Genomic DNA, 18,868 nt, shown 5'->3' on the forward strand with positions numbered 1-18,868 from the left:
GAGCCCGAGGTGGAGGGCACTTGAGTGCAGCTCCAATTATGGGGCGAAACTGACGTCAGCTCGCGGCTCGACTCAACTCATAATGAAAACATTTAACCTGTCGTCGTCAGTGATTCAACATGAAAATCATTCCGCATCCAGGCCCGGGGATTTGGTTTTCCTCTGTCTATCCACTTTTTCAATTATTCGAGAGCACTGCGATGCGATGCGAAGAGATGCCCAACGCCACGGTTGCGGATCCTTTCGAGGAATCGGAGCGGAGGCAAGCTGGAAAAAGCGAAGGGAGAAAAAACGAAGCACTTGAGTGGGAATTGACAGAGAGGCAGGTTTCAAGTTGAGTGCATAATACACCTTTTTCTTCTGCACGGGCTCCTTGTTGTCATTAATGAGACGTCTTCTTCAGGCCCAGCGCCGATTCTGGTCCGGATCGGGGGTTCTTTTGGACCGGGTGCACAGTCATTTCCACTCCAGGTTGTCAAAGACTATGGACAAGGTCCCTCGTCATCTTTTGTGGCAGGCCAGCCGCGTCGCGGTACCTGGCCCTCACCGCACCCCAAGAACCCCACACCCTTTTCTCGCAGTGTGCGTGTGTGTTTTGGACATTTCGGGCATTATGTCGCGCCTACTTTTTCCGCCTTGCGCCCTCGGTTAAATGAGCGTCGTCCGCGTCTAGCCTTTGATCTTACGCTTCGCTTCTAATTTGATTATGAACGCACTCTATCGCACGAGGAAGTAGTCCGGCATGTTCTTGGGCTCACACTCTAGCACTCCGGGTCCTTTGATACCCTCTATTGGGGGTAGATTTGTGATCAAACTAGAACCATATGATAATAAAAAGATCATAGATTTCACTTTTAAAACAGGTAAATACTTAAATGATTTGTAATGTCATTAGGGAAAAGTATTACCTGCATTTCTAGCTTATGCTTAAGTAAAAAAGTTGAACTGTTTAGCCTAAAAATATACCCTTTCAATGCATTTATGGTCTTCTTTAAATGGCTTTCCATTATCATAAAAAATTAAAACATGCACGCTGATGGGTATCTTAGAGTGCCGATAGCTATCTCAGGAATCCACCTTGCTACCATTCTAAACGTCTTCATTTTCAGCTCGAATGCTCTGCGGCTGGGGCAGCACTTTCATTCCACTCACCCACTTGCAAACACACTCCAAGTCCATTCCGCTTCCACTGATGTTGATGCTGATGAGTGCGCGCCGCGGCTTACTCAATGACGCGTTGAAAGTGCCATAAAAAAGGACATGAAGACGTCGCCGGGTCTCGGAGGCAGCCGGAGATGGGTATGTCAGGGTGGGGTTAGGTGCTGACAGCATTTTAAATGAAATGAAAACGAGATGCTTTCACTTTGGCCCACAAGTAAATGTCTCACTTGGGTAAATTCCCCCTGGCCGCTTCTGTTCGCATAGATTGCCAAAGTAAGCAGAAGTAATGCCAGCAAACGAGAATGAGTATCTGTATTCCGGGCGGGGTGCAAATCCTTTCGGTACAAAAAAGGGTTTTGTGTGATAGCCCGTTCAAAATACGATTACATTCATATCAGTGGGCACAGTAAATATACTTTAAGTGTGGAATGCTAATTAAAAATAAGTTTAAAGCTTATCACAGACGGGTGGGGTAAGTTTAACAAGTATTTTATTCATTTATAAAATATATTTTAAGGGACAAAATTGATACCGATTTTATTGCTTCCCCAAAAAGACCGACGAGATTCTATAGAAACTAATGGGTGCTAGATTCGACTTTATGCAGTCACGTGACGATACACAGGACCATCAATAAAGTAACACTGAAATCGGAGAGATGCGAGCGAAATGCGAATGAGTAGTTAACTCAAAGGCAGCGACTGAGCAGCAATAACTGCTCCAACAAAATGCCCGACAGTCGTAAAGGACCCTTGTAAGAACAAACACGCCATGCATAGCTGATGAATCCTCCGAACGTGAAGAGTTATACGGGAAGAAGTAAGGCAAACCCCTTGCGCAATAAAAACTAAATTATATCCTTTTGAGGTTCAAGTGGCGGCGGAAAAGAACAAAACGCCGCAGAAGCAACATGTTGGCCAGACGTGAAGTCACAGTCCGACCAGAAAGATCCATCCCAAGCACAGAGATATATATGTATATGCATGTATAAACGTATAAACCACCGACAGACGTCGCCGACCCACACACTATTTAATTTAGTACAAAATTATTATGCGCAACATTAGCACTCGTCTCGGTTTGCCTGGGTTTTCCTCTGGGCTTGGGTTTTTATCGGGTCTGGGTTTCGGGCATGGATGGGTCTTTTCTCGAGTTCGGAGCGTGAGGTGCCTCAAATGAGGTGTGAATTTCGCTGTCAGCCCGTCATTCTCAACGGACCGAGCAGAACACACAAAAGTGCCGACTTTGATGCTTCTTCTGTGTCGGTTTTGAATTTATGTTAATACAGTCGCGCTTGGAATCCAGCGTTACGTTGAGCATTGCAATTGTCTCAATACTGAGTATTCAAATGAATCGATATAGTCTCTTAATAATAAATAACAGTGCGCATCTGAAAGTGTTAAAACATATTAAACACCCAAAAGCTCATTCATAATTAATCATCTTTTATCCTTTGTTTCTATACCTTGGCTCATATGCAGCTATTATAAAACAATGCATCATAAGCTGTGCTCTTTGTGATACTTACGGCTTGTCTAAAAATATATATTCACAACGCTTGCCATTCCATATATCATAATCGAACAGAACGAGCAGAGGAAAACATTTGCAAGGCACCCAGCGAGCATCAGCCGAACAACAAACAAAATATTTATGGCCAAACATAAAAATCTTTATGACCTTCCCGATTCAATCAGAGCAGAGCTGGAGCTGGGCGAGCACAACAACTGAGCCAGGTCCCAATGCGACTACAGCTACAACGACTGGCGCTTCCTGGCGAACACAGGATATAGCCATCCATAAGGTGTTTCCCCCCGGCCAACTCGCCCTGCCGCCCTGCCGCCCATGTGTGCGCTCGCCTTGATAAAGAGAACGTAAATTATGGCCCTATATATCATGGGAAATCTATCGACAACGTTGAATTTTTATGGTCTCCAAAGGAACGGCGCAGTTTAACGAGCCGGCGAGAGTCTGGCCATGTTTATTGATTTACTCGCTAATTTTTCAGCTCCGGCAAAGACGGCCGAGGAGTGCGGTCAATCAAGGACATCCGAGGACTGGAACCGGCTGAGATGAGAGTCGATCGCGGCAGGCAGGCCATTGTCCTTGATTTATGGTCCGTCATTCATTGCCAGCCACCAAAGTTGACACTTCTGCGTATATCCCGGAGTCCGTCCTGCCATTGTCATCCAGTCACTCCCCTCGATGTCGTCGTCCTGCGTCCTTCGACGTCCCTCCCGTTGCGCTCATCCTGACATTTTGACAAATAATTTTATTGATGCTCTGTTCCTCGCCGTCTGTGTTTGGTTTTTAATTGTCGCTCAGCTGCGCTGGACGCACGTGATAATTGCTCATTTTATGACGCATTTATCAAAGTGCGTTCCGAGCTCGGCCTTGGTCTCGTCCTTGGCATTGGCATCGGCATTCGGAATGTCCTTTGTCCGTGGTGATTTTCTGCATCATGCTGCGTCTGACAGTTGGACTAACGTACTCCTCCTGTTCTTTTACCTTCCCCTCGAATCCTCCGCAGATGAGACAGTCACGCGTCATTTATTTGGCCGTGACATTTCCACTCCGGATTGCCATTTTCCATTTGCGGGAATTAGGAACATGCCTGCAGTTTGATTTGGAAAAATTGTCCGAACTCTTCGGTTCAAGTTCATTCAATTCTGCATGCAGCAGATGGTGCTATAAGCTATCAAAATCAATAACCTGTGAAACTACATGGAAAGTTTATGATTCTTGAAAATATTTCTAATGTAAAGGTTATCCCTGTAGATTTTTGTAATTCCTAGAACATTCTTCATCACCCATATAAATCATTTAAAATCTATATTTCCTTTGATTCATTAATACGTTCTCATAGATGAACTTTTCGTGCTTTATTTGTTGGATTAAACCTATATCAATAACCGCCGTATATCAACAGGACATCTCCGCCCTCTGGACCCATTGCCGTCAGATCGGATGTTGTAGGCAATTAATACTTAATACCCAAAATGGCAATAAAAATTGATGCCATCAATTTATCATTTTAGAATCCTGCACGTGTCAACTCGTAGGTATTTCCACTTTTTGTGTGTGTGTCCATTGTTCCAATCTTTTTTTTGCAGGAGAGCAATGGCAACGATTAATTTGCTGTATTAATCCAGCAAGCGATGCCGCACGGGGGGTGTTGCAAACACAACCCGCAGTTGGCAAAAAGAATCCCCTTTTTTTGGTGCATTACCGTAAAATTTCAATGTCACCATTATTCTTCTTCCTTTTTGGGCAACTATTACGAGATAAATCGTTGTCGATAAATTATCGACAGGCAGCAGGCGGAGCTCGGACTCGATTCAGCTGGGTAGTCGCAGCGGGACACCCTCTGCACCCCATCCCCTGCATAGAGTACGGGATACATTTTTTAGGGATCCTGCTTAGTTCCCTTTCATACGGTTCTATTGAATTTATTGCAGTTTGTTTTTCAATTTTTTAAATGGCATTTTCGCCCTTCCGCGTTGGGAAGTGAGTTATGGCCTTGCTGCATGGCACGTAGACGCATTCAAATCGGAAGTAATTATGGTGAAACATAAGCGATATGAGGGAAAATAGCTGAATGGCTTATCAAGCGTAAACAATTTTGAAAACATTTTTCAATGAGAGTGATATTTGTAAAAAATAAAAAGCAAATAAAAAAGGAGCATGGCAACTCAAAGACACTTGAACTAGCAAATGAATCACCGAACAAAATCTTTAGAGTAATTAATTTCGTGGTAATATAATTCATATATTCCCATGCCAAACAGGCTAAAATATGTCGGCCAAGATAGCTTTTTTAAGACTACGCACAAGGATCTTCAGCAGCAAAATAAAGAAATTATCGTGGGTCGGTTGGGAGTTCTTCGTTGTGCGTAAGTCAACTGAAAATCCGCAGACAGTTAAACGACTTTCCCTTACCAGTGGCAACCACTTCACGGATATATATACCTTCATATTGCCGGAGATAATGTCAAATTTATTGCATTATTTTTCGCTCCTTTCGCCCGCCAGTTGCTCTGCATGCGTGCCACCACCCACTCTTGCCGCAGGCAAGCCACCCACCACCCGCCGCCACCCATTGGTGTGCATAAATCAAAAGGTAAATGGCTGCATTTTTATGACTGCGCCGCCATCGTCGTCGTTCATCGTCGTTCGCCTTTTGCGCTGCTTCGCTTTTATCACACAAACATTTCTGTGATAATAAATGCCATAAAAATGAAGAAATATGTGGTTAATTTTATGTGCTGCCTCTGCCATTCCGCCGCTTGTTGTTCTTGCTCTTGTTCTTGGTGTTGTTGTTGTTGTGGCATCCAGTATACTTCCTTTTTATATTCCCCATATAAATGTTTTCGCGGCTACAAATTTCTCCCACTACATTTGGATATCTCTCGGCGCTTTCCTTTACGACTTTGGCGAAGATATCGAGAGTATTCGAATTCGAAACTCCTTTTAGACATATAAAGTATATATAAAACGAGATTTTTAGTTTTAACGGGATTTGTGGCACTTTTTATTGTTAACCTGATAGAATTGCTACATCTTTAACTGTGCCTTGTAATTTAAATTATGTATTTTTTATGTTCGTAATCATGGCTACACGACCTCCTTTTGAATAAAATGAAGTTATCAACTCTGAAATGCTGCAGGGTGAGCATTAGTCTGAAAGCAAATCGCTTTAGTCACGGTATCAAGGTGTTCCGCACTTCCGCTTGACAATTTCTTCGGCTTCGTGTAATTTATAATATTTTTGTATTATTTATATGACACCCCCGGCCACCGGTTTGAATTTACCTTCGGCCCACTCCCGCAATTTGCTAGTAAATAATTCACATACAGGAGCAGCGAATTTATGACGCTGACAAAGTGGCCATAAAAAATAACAAATAATAAGGGAAAATGCTGCGGAACGAGTGCGTAAACTCTACAACTCTGTACCAGTATATATAAGTTAACACAAGCCAACGTACTAGAACAGTTGGCCCAGTGTGCGAAATATGATATAAAAACGTCAAAAGTGCTGACCCGGCATTGGGCCGGAAACTTGTGCGCAGACGGCAATCACAGCATATTTGCGTGGCCGCTGCGATTCTTTTGTTAGCTTTAAGAATCATTTTATATTTCAGTTCGTTTTGAAGCCTCATTGAATAAAGAGCACAAGCTCACATGAGAACAACTCCGGCAATAGCCGTTATTCTTTTATTAAAATAAAACTGACTGAGTCCCTAGGCCAGCAGTTAAGAAGGGTAGTCCCCCTTCCATCATAATCTTCTTAATTGGCGCTCAACTAGTGGTAGGAACCACCACCCACCACCACCACCATCACCAACACCGCGCACACAGCGAGAAATTTACGAAATTTACGACAGCGGCGCGGGAAAAGTGAAGGGAATTAGTGATCAAACAAACACACCTACACCAGAAAAAAATTATGTGAGTGGGAACCGATGCTAAATGCATTTTAAGTCTGCACAGAAACGTAAATTTTTAGTAATAAAATAAATTAATAACCAGCAGGTACACTGAAACATGGTCTCGTGTCAATGGGAATAAAAAAGTAATATAATTGTTCTTCATAACAGCGCATACGTTCATTTGTTATTGTTGTTTTTGTTTCCGTTCGATATAAGCGCGACATTCGACGCTGCAGTCTTTGTCTTTATTTTTTTTTTTTTTGTTGTTGTTTGTCTTTGGTCAACTGCTACCCGCACAGGCAGCTTTTGCATATCCAAGTGAATTGGACTGCTCATGCAGCCCACATTCTCACGGTACAGAAATAGTAAACCGTACTCCACAGACTCAGAGTCTGATAACGAAAATCAAGCTTCCCCTCTAAGATACGTAACCGCGAATCCCCCTGAAATGGCGATCGACCCAGAACAGCTCAAAGCTGTGATACAGGCAATTGTGGCCAATACTTTGGCGGACGAAGCTGCCAGAAATGAACTCGCGCGAAATGAAATGTGTCAGAAAATTCAAGAGCTGGCCAGCCAGTTGGCAACAACACATGTCGCATCCACCTCAGCAGTGGCCCCAGTTATTAGAACATACGAGCCCATAGACATAACTAATAATTCCCCATGTAGCATGACTTTAGATGCCGTTAAATATTTGCCTGAATTCTCGGGATCACAGGAATCGTATGTTTCGTGGCGACAAGCGGCGATTGCTGCGTATCGCATATTCAAAGATTTCAACGGCACCTCTCGCCATTACGAGGCAGTGACAATTATTAGGAACAAGGTTAGGGGCGCGGCCAATAACGTTTTATCTTCGTTTGGCACTGTACTGAATTTCGATGCTATTATAAATCGGCTCGATTTCACTTACAGTGACAAGCGTCCAATGCATGTCATTGAACAGGACATGAGTACTTTGAGACAGGGGAACAACATGACCCTGTTACAATATTATGATGAGGTCGAGAAAAAACTCACCTTACTCACAGATAAAGCTTATATGTCCCACGAGCCATCGGTGGCAAAAATATTGTGCGAAAAGTTCCGAGAGGACGCCTTGCGTATTTTCATCTCGGGACTTAAACGTAACCTTACTGATGTGCTTTTCGCGGCAAAGCCGAAAGACATGCCGTCAGCTTTGGCCTTAGCACAAGAAGTGGAATCTAACCACGAGAGGTACGTTTTTGCAGCCAGTTTTGCAAAAAGTCAAGAAGACAAAGATCGCAAACCTGCTGCAAAAACGCAGGGTCGTCAACTTGACAGGTACGACCACCGTGACCTACAACATTATAACACCAAAAACCCATATTTTAGTAGGCAGCATAAGGCACAGGTGCACGCCGACCCGCAAAGTGCAAAAAATTACAAAGGCAACGGCACACCAGAGCCTATGGAGGTCGATCCATCGTTTTCCAAATTGCTGCAGCCGACCCAGGCAAATGCCTACCAGAACAGAAGACCAGCCACCTCTGAGCGCACAGGCGCTGTGAGGAAACAACAAAAAATTAACTTCATTATGCAGAATGGGGAAGAAAACACAGGAGCATATGCCGCCGCCGCCTCCAAAGCGGCATCGAAAATAGACGACGATGCCATTGCCGAGTATGATTCTGACTACGTCAATTTTTTAGGGGAAAGTCCCTGTTACCCGTCATCAGACGACGAGTAGCGGGGGTACCAATGAATTTCCTTTTAGACACCGGCGCGTCAAAAAATTTCATCCGACCTCGCAAAGAGCTAAAGAATATCCGCCCGGTGAACACCCCTTTCAAAATTCACTCAATCCACGGCACAACCACCGTTACAAAAAAATGCTTCGTCTCAATTTTTGATTTAAAAGCGACCTTTTTCATTCTACCAGACCTTACAACATTTGACGGGATAATCGGGGCCGATCTGTTAACACAGGCCGGTGCATCACTTTGCCTTGCTTCCGCCCAACTCAAGTGGGGTAAGGAAGTTGAGAAGATTTCATTCCATAAATGCACCGACGTCAACTTCACTAACGTGGAGTGCACAGATGCACCACCCTTGGCGAAGAAGGCATTTCTGGGGATGTTAAGGAGCCGAAAAAACGCCTTCGCAGATCCCAACGAGGCCCTGCCATATAACACATCGGTAGTGGCCACGATAAGGACGACTAGTGAAGAGCCCATTTACGCAAAATTATATCCATACCCAATGGGGGCAGCAGATTTCGTCAACAACGAAATCCAAGACCTGCTTAAAAATGGCATAATTCAGAAGTCGGTGTCTCCTTATAACAACCCAATATGGGTGGTTGATAAAAAAGGAACCGACGAGGCCGGCAATCAAAATAGACGATTGGTCATAGACTTTCGTAAACTAAACGAAAGAACTATCCCAGACAAATACCCGATGCCAGATATCTCCATGATACTGGGCAACTTGGGCAGGGCCAAATTCTTTACGACATTGGACCTCAAGTCCGGGTATCACCAGATCGTCTTAGCGGAAAATGACCGCGAAAAAACTTCCTTCTCCGTAAACGGAGGGAAGTACGAATTCAAGAGACTTCCCTTTGGCTTGAGAAATGCTGCCAGCATTTTCCAGAGAGCCATTGATGACATTCTCAGAGAACAAATCGGCAAGACTTGCTATGTCTACGTCGACGATGTAATAATCTTCTCAGAAAATGAGAATGCTCATGTCAAGCACGTGGATTGGGTTTTAAAAACCATAAGCGATGCAAATATGAGGGTCTCAGTAAAAAAGTCAAGTTTTTTTAAAAAAAGCGTTAACTTTCTCGGCTTTATAGTCACCAGTGATGGCACTACCACCGACCCAGAGAAGGTCAGGGCCATAAAAGAGTTCCCTGAACCAAAAACAGTATTTGAGGTTAGGTCGTTCCTAGGTCTCGCGAGCTATTACAGACGCTTCATTAAGGACTTTGCGGCCATAGCAAGGCCTATTTCCGATATCTTAAAGGGCGAAAATGGAAGTGTAAGCAGACATAGGTCGCGACACATCCAAGTACACTTCGATCAGGCGCAAGAAAATTCTTTTGAAAAACTGCGGAACATCTTGGCATCAGAAGATGTTATGCTAAGATACCCGGATTACAAGAAGCCATTCCATCTAACGACGGATGCTTCAGCCTACGGTATTGGCGCAGTTCTTTCACAAGAGAACCGTCCTATTACAATGATCTCGAGGACATTGAAGGATAGGGAAATGAACTACGCCACAAACGAAAGGGAATTATTAGCCATCGTTTGGGCGTTGGCCAAGCTGCGACACTATTTATATGCGGTGAAAGATATAACTATCTTCACCGATCATCAGCCATTGTCATTCTCGGTATCAGATTCTAACCCTAACGCGAAAATTAAAAGGTGGAAGGGTCGCATCGAGGAAACGGGTGCGAAGGTAGTCTATAAACCGGGAAAAGAAAATTTAGTTGCTGATGCCCTATCTAGGCAGCAAATTAATGCCATAGAAGAACAGGACGCAGAATCATGCGTTGCGACCATTCACAGTGAGATTTCCCTCACTCACACCATAGAAACAACGGATAAGCCCCTAAACTGCTTCCAGAACCAACTAGTTCTTGAAGAGGCCCGCTTTCCGCTGAAACGCTCTTTCGTTCTCTTTAAAGACAAGAAACGACATTCGATCAACTTCACCGATAGGGAGTCATTACTCAATGACCTTGCGGATACAATAGTCCCCAGGGGCGTAAACGCCCTCCATTGCGATTTGCACACGCTAGCAACGGTACAGGACGAATTAGTCCGGAGATTCCCGACTACAAAATTCTGGCACTGCAAAAACCGTGTTACAGACATTTTTGGGGTCGAGGAAAGAAGGGAAATAATATTAGCAGAACACAATAGGGCCCACCGGTCGGCCCAGGAAAATGTGAAACAAGTTCTCACAGAGTACTACTTCCCAAAAATGGCCAAACTGGCCAATGAAGTTGTCCAAAACTGCAAAACATGCGCGAAAGCCAAGTATGATAGGCATCCGAAGAAACAAGAGATTGGTGAGTCACCGATTCCCTCTCATATAGGAGAGATGCTACACATAGACATTTTCTCGACGGATAAAAAATATTTTCTCACTTGCATTGACAAGTTTTCGAAATTCGCCGTCGTACAGCACGTGCCGTCAAGAACAATTGAGGATTTGAAACCGGCCTTGTTACAGGTCATGAATTTCTTCCCAAAGGCCAGAGTGATTTACTGCGACAACGAACCATCGTTAAAATCGCACACGATCACGTCCATGCTAGACAACCATTTCGGCGTCAGCATCACCAATGCGCCACCCCTTCACAGTGTATCAAACGGGCAAGTGGAGCGTTTTCACAGCACTCTACTGGAGCTCGCCAGGTGCCTAAAAATTGACAAGGGCTTAAGTGATACCGTGGAAATAATCTTGGTAGCCACTACCAGATATAACAAATCAATCCATTCGGTCACCGATAAGAGGCCAGTCGACGTAATACAAGAATACACGGACGGCACACAAGAACGGATTGCTGACAAAATTAAGAGGGCCCAGGACGCGCTAAGGTATAGGGAGAATGCTTCTCGACAAAGCAAAGTCTTCGAAGTGGGCGAGAAGGTTTTGGTCAAAACTAACAGAAGGCTTGGCAATAAACTCACTCCCTTGTGTGAGGAAAAAACCATACAAGCAGACCTGGGGACCACGGTCCTCATTGAAGGGAGGGTGGTCCACAAGGACAACTTAAAATGACTCTCTCGCTTAATTTTAAATTTTTTATTATCACCAGCCATTTGGCAAACCTCCATTTAGTAGACATTAAGTCCGTTGCCAAAGGCGCGATGTTTTAGTTTTAGGATAAAAGTAATTGGTGATGGGATAAACCTCAGCGAACAAGAAAAAGCGACTAAAAAAATACATTTCCACAGGTGCAGAGTTTTCATCCTCCTCTCACTGGCATTGGTGTCAGCGCACATCACTAACTACTCACAGACAAGGTATATCCCCATCATAGATGGAGAGATCCTGGTGTGGGAGGAGTTCGCGTATGTGACCCACTCGGCAAATCTTTCGGAATACATGCGCATAATAGAAGAAACAAGCAGCATGAACGAGATGTTTCCACAGTCTCATATGAGGAGATTGCTAGAAGTGGATATCTCGCACCTTCGAGATACGCTGGATTCGTTGAAAGTCCACCATAGAATCGCAAGGAGTTTAGATTTTCTAGGCTCAATGCTAAAGGTAGTAGCGGGGACGCCGGATGCCGGCGATCTAGAAAGAATTAGATTCACAGAGTGGCAGTTGACACAATCAAACAATAGGCAAATCAGAATTAATACTAGAATACAAGATCGAATTAACCAATTAACAACAACTGTAAATCAAATCCTACAAACTCATAAAAATACCCAAATTGACACCGGCCATTTATACGAGACACTGCTGGCTAGGAATAGAATACTAATGATGGAGTTACAGAATTTAATGTTGGCTGTAACACTGGCGAAAGTCAATATTGTCAGTCCAAATATCCTAGATCATGCAGACTTAAAATCAATTTGGCTGAAAGAGCCCACAGATACCCCCATAGGGGATCTTATGTCCGCATCGTCCGTTAAAATACTACAATCCTCCAACATGATACACTTTATTATTAAATTTCCCAAAATAAAATTATCTTGCAAGAAGGTCACTATTTTCCCGGTCACTTGCAAAGGAGTTATGCTGCGGATAACTGACAACATGGTGGCAAAGTGTGGAGAAGAGGTCCATTCAATCAAAGATTGCACCCCAACACCGGGGGCTACCTTTTGCCAACTATCAACGGAAAGCTCATGCGCCAGGGAACTACACGCAGGCGTCCTAGCGCATTGTGAGTCGCAACCAAGCGACCTACACCCGCTTACCCGTGTGGGTGAGGGAATCATCATCATCAATGACCGGCCAGCCAGGGTCACGGTGGACAACGGAACAGAAGTCTACCTACGTGGCACACATCTCATCACCTTCAACGATCGTGTCGTGATAAACGCCACCACCTTCATAAATCACGACAAGGCCCAAACAAGAGCTCCAGGGGTAGCAAGTTCCCCATCATTGAATATCACCGCCAACAGAGATATTCTGAGTCTCCCCTACCTTCACCAGCTGAGTGAACGTAACTTGGAGTTCATCAAAGAGTTCGGGGGAGAAATTGATACTAACCATTCACATCGCATAATACTCATCGCAGCAGCGATTTGTTGTGCAATGATTTGTATCGGCATCACCTGTCTACGGTTCATCGGAGCGCGTAGATCTGCAATCCAACTAAACGGGATGATCGCTGAGTTAGGACCAACCGAGGACGGCCGGAATCTTGAAGGGGGAGTAGTTAACACAAGCCAACGTACTAGAACAGTTGGCCCAGTGTGCGAAATATGATATAAAAACGTCAAAAGTGCTGACCCGGCATTGGGCCGGAAACTTGTGCGCAGACGGCAATCACAGCATATTTGCGTGGCCGCTGCGATTCTTTTGTTAGCTTTAAGAATCATTTTATATTTCAGTTCGTTTTGAAGCCTCATTGAATAAAGAGCACAAGCTCACATGAGAACAACTCCGGCAATAGCCGTTATTCTTTTATTAAAATAAAACTGACTGAGTCCCTAGGCCAGCAGTTAAGAAGGGTAGTCCCCCTTCCATCATAATCTTCTTAATTTATACATTATTTTGGCAACACTTTTTTCGCTTTGTTGCACGCAAAACCGCAAATTATGTCTAAGCCGTATCGTAAAGTATCGCAGCACGCTCTTAACTAATAAATCCATCATTTCGCCGAAGGCCGAGAGCGTTTCCTCTACCTGTATTTAGTCTCGAAGGTATTTTGCTGCCGGGTCTCGGCTTAGGAATTCCCACTGAAAAACGTCTAAACACTCTAAATCGGGATTAAAAGTGTCGCTTCTGGGTTTTCGGCTTATCGCCCATATTTACACAGATTTTAATTTACTTGCCAGGGGCTTTGAAGGGTTCTTAAAACGCAGCTTGGTGATTAGGTAACATCTCCCAAGGGCCAGATATTCAAAAATCCCCTCGGGGCTTGAGTTAAACATCTTGATACATAGTTTTTGGTAAGTCCAACCGATTTGGTTGGGATTACCTAGGTATTTTAATATCGATTAGGTAAAGAGGAGAGAAAGATCGAGATCAACGAAATCTAAATTATAAGTGGAATAATATTTTCTTACTACTCAAATAACAATAATAATCAGTTATGTTTATGTTTATAAATATAAATCAGCCTCGTTTTGCAATTAAAGACTATCAGTATTCAGTAATTATCTTGAAACCAAGCAACGTGATTAACGCGATTTCGTGCGAATCGTAAATAAATAAGTTAGGCAAGTGCTAACTGGAAAATTCAATCCAATTGCAGAGCGATTAAAAATGCAGCGGAGTTAACCAAACCATTAAACTATTACCAACTCTCTGAGTGCAACATGCCACAACACACATTCGCTTGTTTGATATGTGCAGATTAATTACACACACACACCAAGGAAGGAGGAAAAATTGCTTGGAAAAACTTTTCGACGCGACAACAAAACAACGATTTCCACTTAAACAGCAAAACAGGAGCCACGAAAAAAAAGAGGGAAAACCAACCGCAGAAGTTAATCGAAAAACGCTAAACAAAGGCCACAACAACAGCTGTGCGAGTGAGCGGGTCAGAGGGAGAGAGGTGAAGTGCCAGAGCGGGAGAGCGACAAACAAATTAATTTTTATATGACATTAAAACGAGCGAAGCGAGGCGATGGAAATGGTTGAAGAGTGTGTTTAAGTGTTGAGTGGTTTGCTTTTCCGAGCAACAAATCTCGGTGCGAAGACAATGAGGCCTCTGCCGCGCCGCTGCCGCCACCACCGCCGCGCTGCTGCTGCTGACAGCCCCATCAAGAAAAAGTTCCCCCAGAGAGACACAGAGAGGGAGAGTGAGCGTGACATATGTGCCAAGATAAAATTAATGTGCCCCCCCAAAGCAGCAACAACAACAACTCAGAGCCACTGAGCGGCGCTCTCAGCGCTCAACTGTTGCTCTCTGGACGAGTGTTGCCGTGGTGCAGCCATATGATTATGATTTTACATGTAGCCAAATCGGAGAGCGAGAGAGCGAAAACCTGTCTTGGCTTCCATTGCAAGGCGCATGCGATTGTGATTGGACAAAAAGTACGCCATATTTGAAAATTACGCACAGTGCATCTCGCTCGCAGGCAGCAGGCGCTGCTCCTCTAACGCAGGCAGCAAGCCAAAGTGTGCAGCGCTGCTCGCCGGAGAGCGCTCTCTCGCAAGTGAGCGAACGCTTCGCTGCGAGGGCAGCTACGCTCGCGGCCGCAGTCGTTGAATTCAATTCGAATTTTGACTTCGCAGCGTTCAGACGTGTTCGGAAAAACCTGAAAACCATTCGAGTGACAAGAGAATATAGCCAACAAAAATAAGAAACCTCAGTCAACTGTGGTCACCGATCGAGAGTGTTTCGTTACGAGTGAAAAAGTGAAATCAGAGCCAAAACACAAATCGCTTGGCCAGCAAATTGAAAAAGTGCTACACAGAGACCAGAGATAAATTCTCTGCTCAAAACTACAAGTGTTAAATCGCCGATTTTCTTTGGATTTACCAACGTTTGCCGACGCATTTCTGTGGATTAACCTCATCGTCGCCGAAGCAAAGCTACGCATTTGTAGCCTTGTCTCGCAACTCACGTGGATTACCCTCGAGAAATCACACTAAGCAACTGAAATGGTTGTCTTGGAAGGAGGCGGCGGCGTTGTTACCATCGGTAACAACCAGTACCTTCAACCGGATTATCTGGCCCCATTGCCAACGACGGTTAGTATTGACTAAGTTAAAAAGCTAAAAAAAATTGGGATGGTCGTAAAACCATTGGTTTTGAATTTGGCGTACTTAGTAATTAAATTTGGAAAGTTCATAACGCCATGTATAATCAAACAAATCAAAAATTTTAAAATCTAAAAATTTATATCATCATTAATACATTCACGAACAAACTTTCTTTGGAAGAAATTGCATTTTCTCATAGTTATCACTTCTCACAAAATTAAAATCAATACTATCTTAGAACTCGTAAAAACTTTAAAATTACCAAAAAACTTAATTTCAACTCCACACTTTCATTTTATTCATAACAGATGGACGCCAAAAAGAGTCCCTTGGCTCTGCTCGCACAGACTTGCTCCCAAATTGGAGCGGATTCGTCGGCAGTGAAACCCCTGCTGGCAATGGACAAGAACAAGACAAAGCCCGGAGCCTGCTCCTCGTCGTCGAACTCGTCGAGTTCCTCGAGCAGTGCTGAGATCTCGGCAGCCAAGTCACCCTCCGGCCAGGCCAAATCGCCCAAGTCGAGCACTCCAATCAGCTCGACGGCAACCAGCGCAAGTCTGAGTAATACCAGCACCGGCGAAATCAAACTGGCCTTCAAGCCCTACGAGACCAATGTGCTGAGCCACCAGAACCAGAACTCCTTCAAGAGCAGCTCATCGCTGGAGGCGGAACCCACGCGTCCCAGCTCCAAGAACTCCTCGTCCGCTCAGGAGCGAGTGCCATCGCGCAGCAAATCAAATGCTACGCCCACAGATGGCGGCAAGGCGGAGATTTCCGCGCACGATTCCTCATCCAGCCGAAAGACTGTCTCCCCGTCGGGATCGTCGCAACGCGGCGCCAGTCCCATTGTGCGCTCCGGCATGGAGGTGCTGAACAATGCCAACGGAACCGCCCAGCATCCCAAGGAGATGAGCAGCATGGCTGCGGCGGCAGCAGCAGCAGCAGCGGCATACAAGGCCGCCGGACCCTATGGCCTGAATCCCCTGTCCGCCCTGTGCTGCCCGCCCGGAATGGAGCAGCACGCCAATCCCGCTTTCCGGCCACCGTTTGCCGGAGGATTCTCACACCATCACGCCGCCATGTTGGCAGTGGCCGCCAATGGAGGATATCCAGGCGGTGCTCCCGGCGGTGGACCAGCCGGACAGCCCAATCCGTATATCAGTTATCAGCGCATCAAGACACCCGCTGGCGGCGAGGCTATAGTGCCAGTTTGCAAGGATCCGTACTGCCAGGGATGTCCCTACTCGGCGCACACGCAACAAATGCTCATGGGCGCCCCCTGCCCCGCCGGATGCACCCAGTGCGAGCATCAGAAATACGGCCTGGCCATGGCCAGCGCCGCCGGACTGCCACCAGCTCATCCATACTCGCAGGCAGCGGCCGCTGCTGCGGCAAACGCGGCGGCAGCCCGTTCGGCACCCTACGTGTGCAGTTGGGTGGTGGGCGATGCCTACTGCGGCAAGCGGTTCCAGACCTCCGACGAGCTCTTCTCCCACCTGCGCACCCACACGGGCAATCTCTCCGATCCGGCGGCTGCTGCGGCGGCCTTGGCCCAATCGCAGGCTCAATCCCTGCTGGGAACCCTATTCCCGCCATCGGCTCTGCGGGCTGGCTATCCAACACCACCACTGAGTCCCATGTCGGCGGCTGCGGCAGCGGCGAGGTATCATCCCTACGCCAAGCCACCACCAGGCGCCATGGCCGGAGGACCCTCACCCTTCGGCGCCGCTGGAGCCTTCAATCCCGCCGCAGCGGCTGCGGCAGCTGCTTTGGGACCCTACTACTCGCCATACGCCATGTATGGCCAGCGGATGGGAGCAGCTCATCAGTGAAGTGACTTCCACAGAAGTTAGATACCAAAAAAAGGGATTACGTTGAAGAGACAACCAGAGATATAGAATGAAACCATTTCCAAACCCTGTTTGAGATACTTTCATGGAAAACAAAAAAGATAAAAACACAAAACGATTGCAAAGGCTGACACATCTCTGGCTTTTGCGCTATTCTGTGATACTAAACTGTAGTTTAAAGAGCGCTAGTTACACTTAAGTTTCGCAAACAGAAAATAATCAACCACCTAAAGAACAGTAGTAGCCGCAAAAATAGCAGGATCACTCTTCTATCATCGTAAATGTCTACATTGTTAGGTAAAAAGAAGTGCAGCCAACACGAAGTTCACTCACTCTTATTTGTTCTCAAAGTTCAACCAAAGTTTTTTAAGTCTTAGCCAGAACACATTCTACAACTTCCAATTTTGTTAACGAAGAACCCATTGCTGAGATGTTCAAACATTGTTTTAGTTTAACTTCGCTTTAAGTTCTATTAACTATTATTACGATTATCTGCAAGCATACAACAAACCAACAATTGAAATAATGTTCTTTAAGTCAGCTTATATTTAAAGTAAGTGTAATGAATATTTGTAATACCAACCAATCAGAGATAAAAAATTAAAAAAAAAAATAATTACGAAAAATAAAAATGAATATTTCATATAATTATGTACTGTGTGTAAATTCTATAAATATAAACTAGATTTGCTATTTACTCCTTGATGTACGCAAACCACAATACGATCTACACAAGAAGCCACGGAATATCAAACAAAAATAACTTAAACTACATGCAACACATTCGTATAAAACTGAGAAATATACAAGAAAAAACCATTTTTAGAAGCATAAACCACGATTCTTTTCATTTGAAACAAAATCTTTTACAGCTGGAAAACTTTTTCTTGGGCCATAATTTCGCTTCGGTTATCTGCGCTGTTTGGCTAGCTCACTTATGGGCCATAAATATTGCTGATAATGCTCTGCTCGGTTTTCAATTATATTTACATAAGGCTGAGTGGCAAATTCCGGAAACTATAACGAGGTCTAATTCTCTTACTTTTATAGTTGTTACTTAGAAATGGAGCTTAAGGAGTTTTTAATTCCGAGAACTGAATTGCTTCTAAAGTTCTAGGCAATATAAATAAAAAATATATCTTAAAAAGTAAAGGATATTCTTTTAAAATATTTTGATTAGTATTATTTAAATGTGCTCTCAATTGTTTCAATGAATTCAGGATGCACTCGAAGAAATCTGGTTTTCCCCATCTCACTTAACATATTTGAAATTCAAATTAGTACTATTAATTTGCATTGCTTGTTGCATTTTAAGCGCACTCAATTTGTATGCAGCGATTCGAATTCAGCCTAAAAAATCAAATCAACAACAAATTTCAATTTCACGAGGGGTGGGGGAATAACTTGATTGGGCAAGCCTTAATAAAACAGTCGCCGGCAACAGCCATAAAACACCCAAGCTGAAAATTAAAAATCAATAAAAATCACATTTGTACCAACAATGTGTATAACAAAAATCAATTGCCATTCAAT

At 44.4% G+C, this 18,868-nt stretch overlaps 1 protein-coding gene across 1 annotated transcript; it reads left to right on the plus strand.

The window, feature by feature from the left end:
- The first annotated feature begins 14,988 nt into the window (after positions 1-14,988).
- Positions 14,989-18,170, plus strand: LOC6611277 (zinc finger protein Noc). The gene is made up of 2 exons (XM_002035796.2): positions 14,989-15,473; positions 15,794-18,170. Exons 1-2 carry the CDS (start codon positions 15,384-15,386, stop codon positions 17,315-17,317), a joined length of 1,614 nt encoding a protein of 537 aa, XP_002035832.1. The 5' UTR covers positions 14,989-15,383; the 3' UTR covers positions 17,318-18,170.
- The last annotated feature ends 698 nt before the right edge of the window (positions 18,171-18,868 follow it).

This window comes from Drosophila sechellia, chromosome 2L, assembly GCF_004382195.2.
Source record: "Drosophila sechellia strain sech25 chromosome 2L, ASM438219v1, whole genome shotgun sequence".
NCBI classification, from domain to species: Eukaryota; Metazoa; Arthropoda; class Insecta; order Diptera; family Drosophilidae; genus Drosophila; species Drosophila sechellia.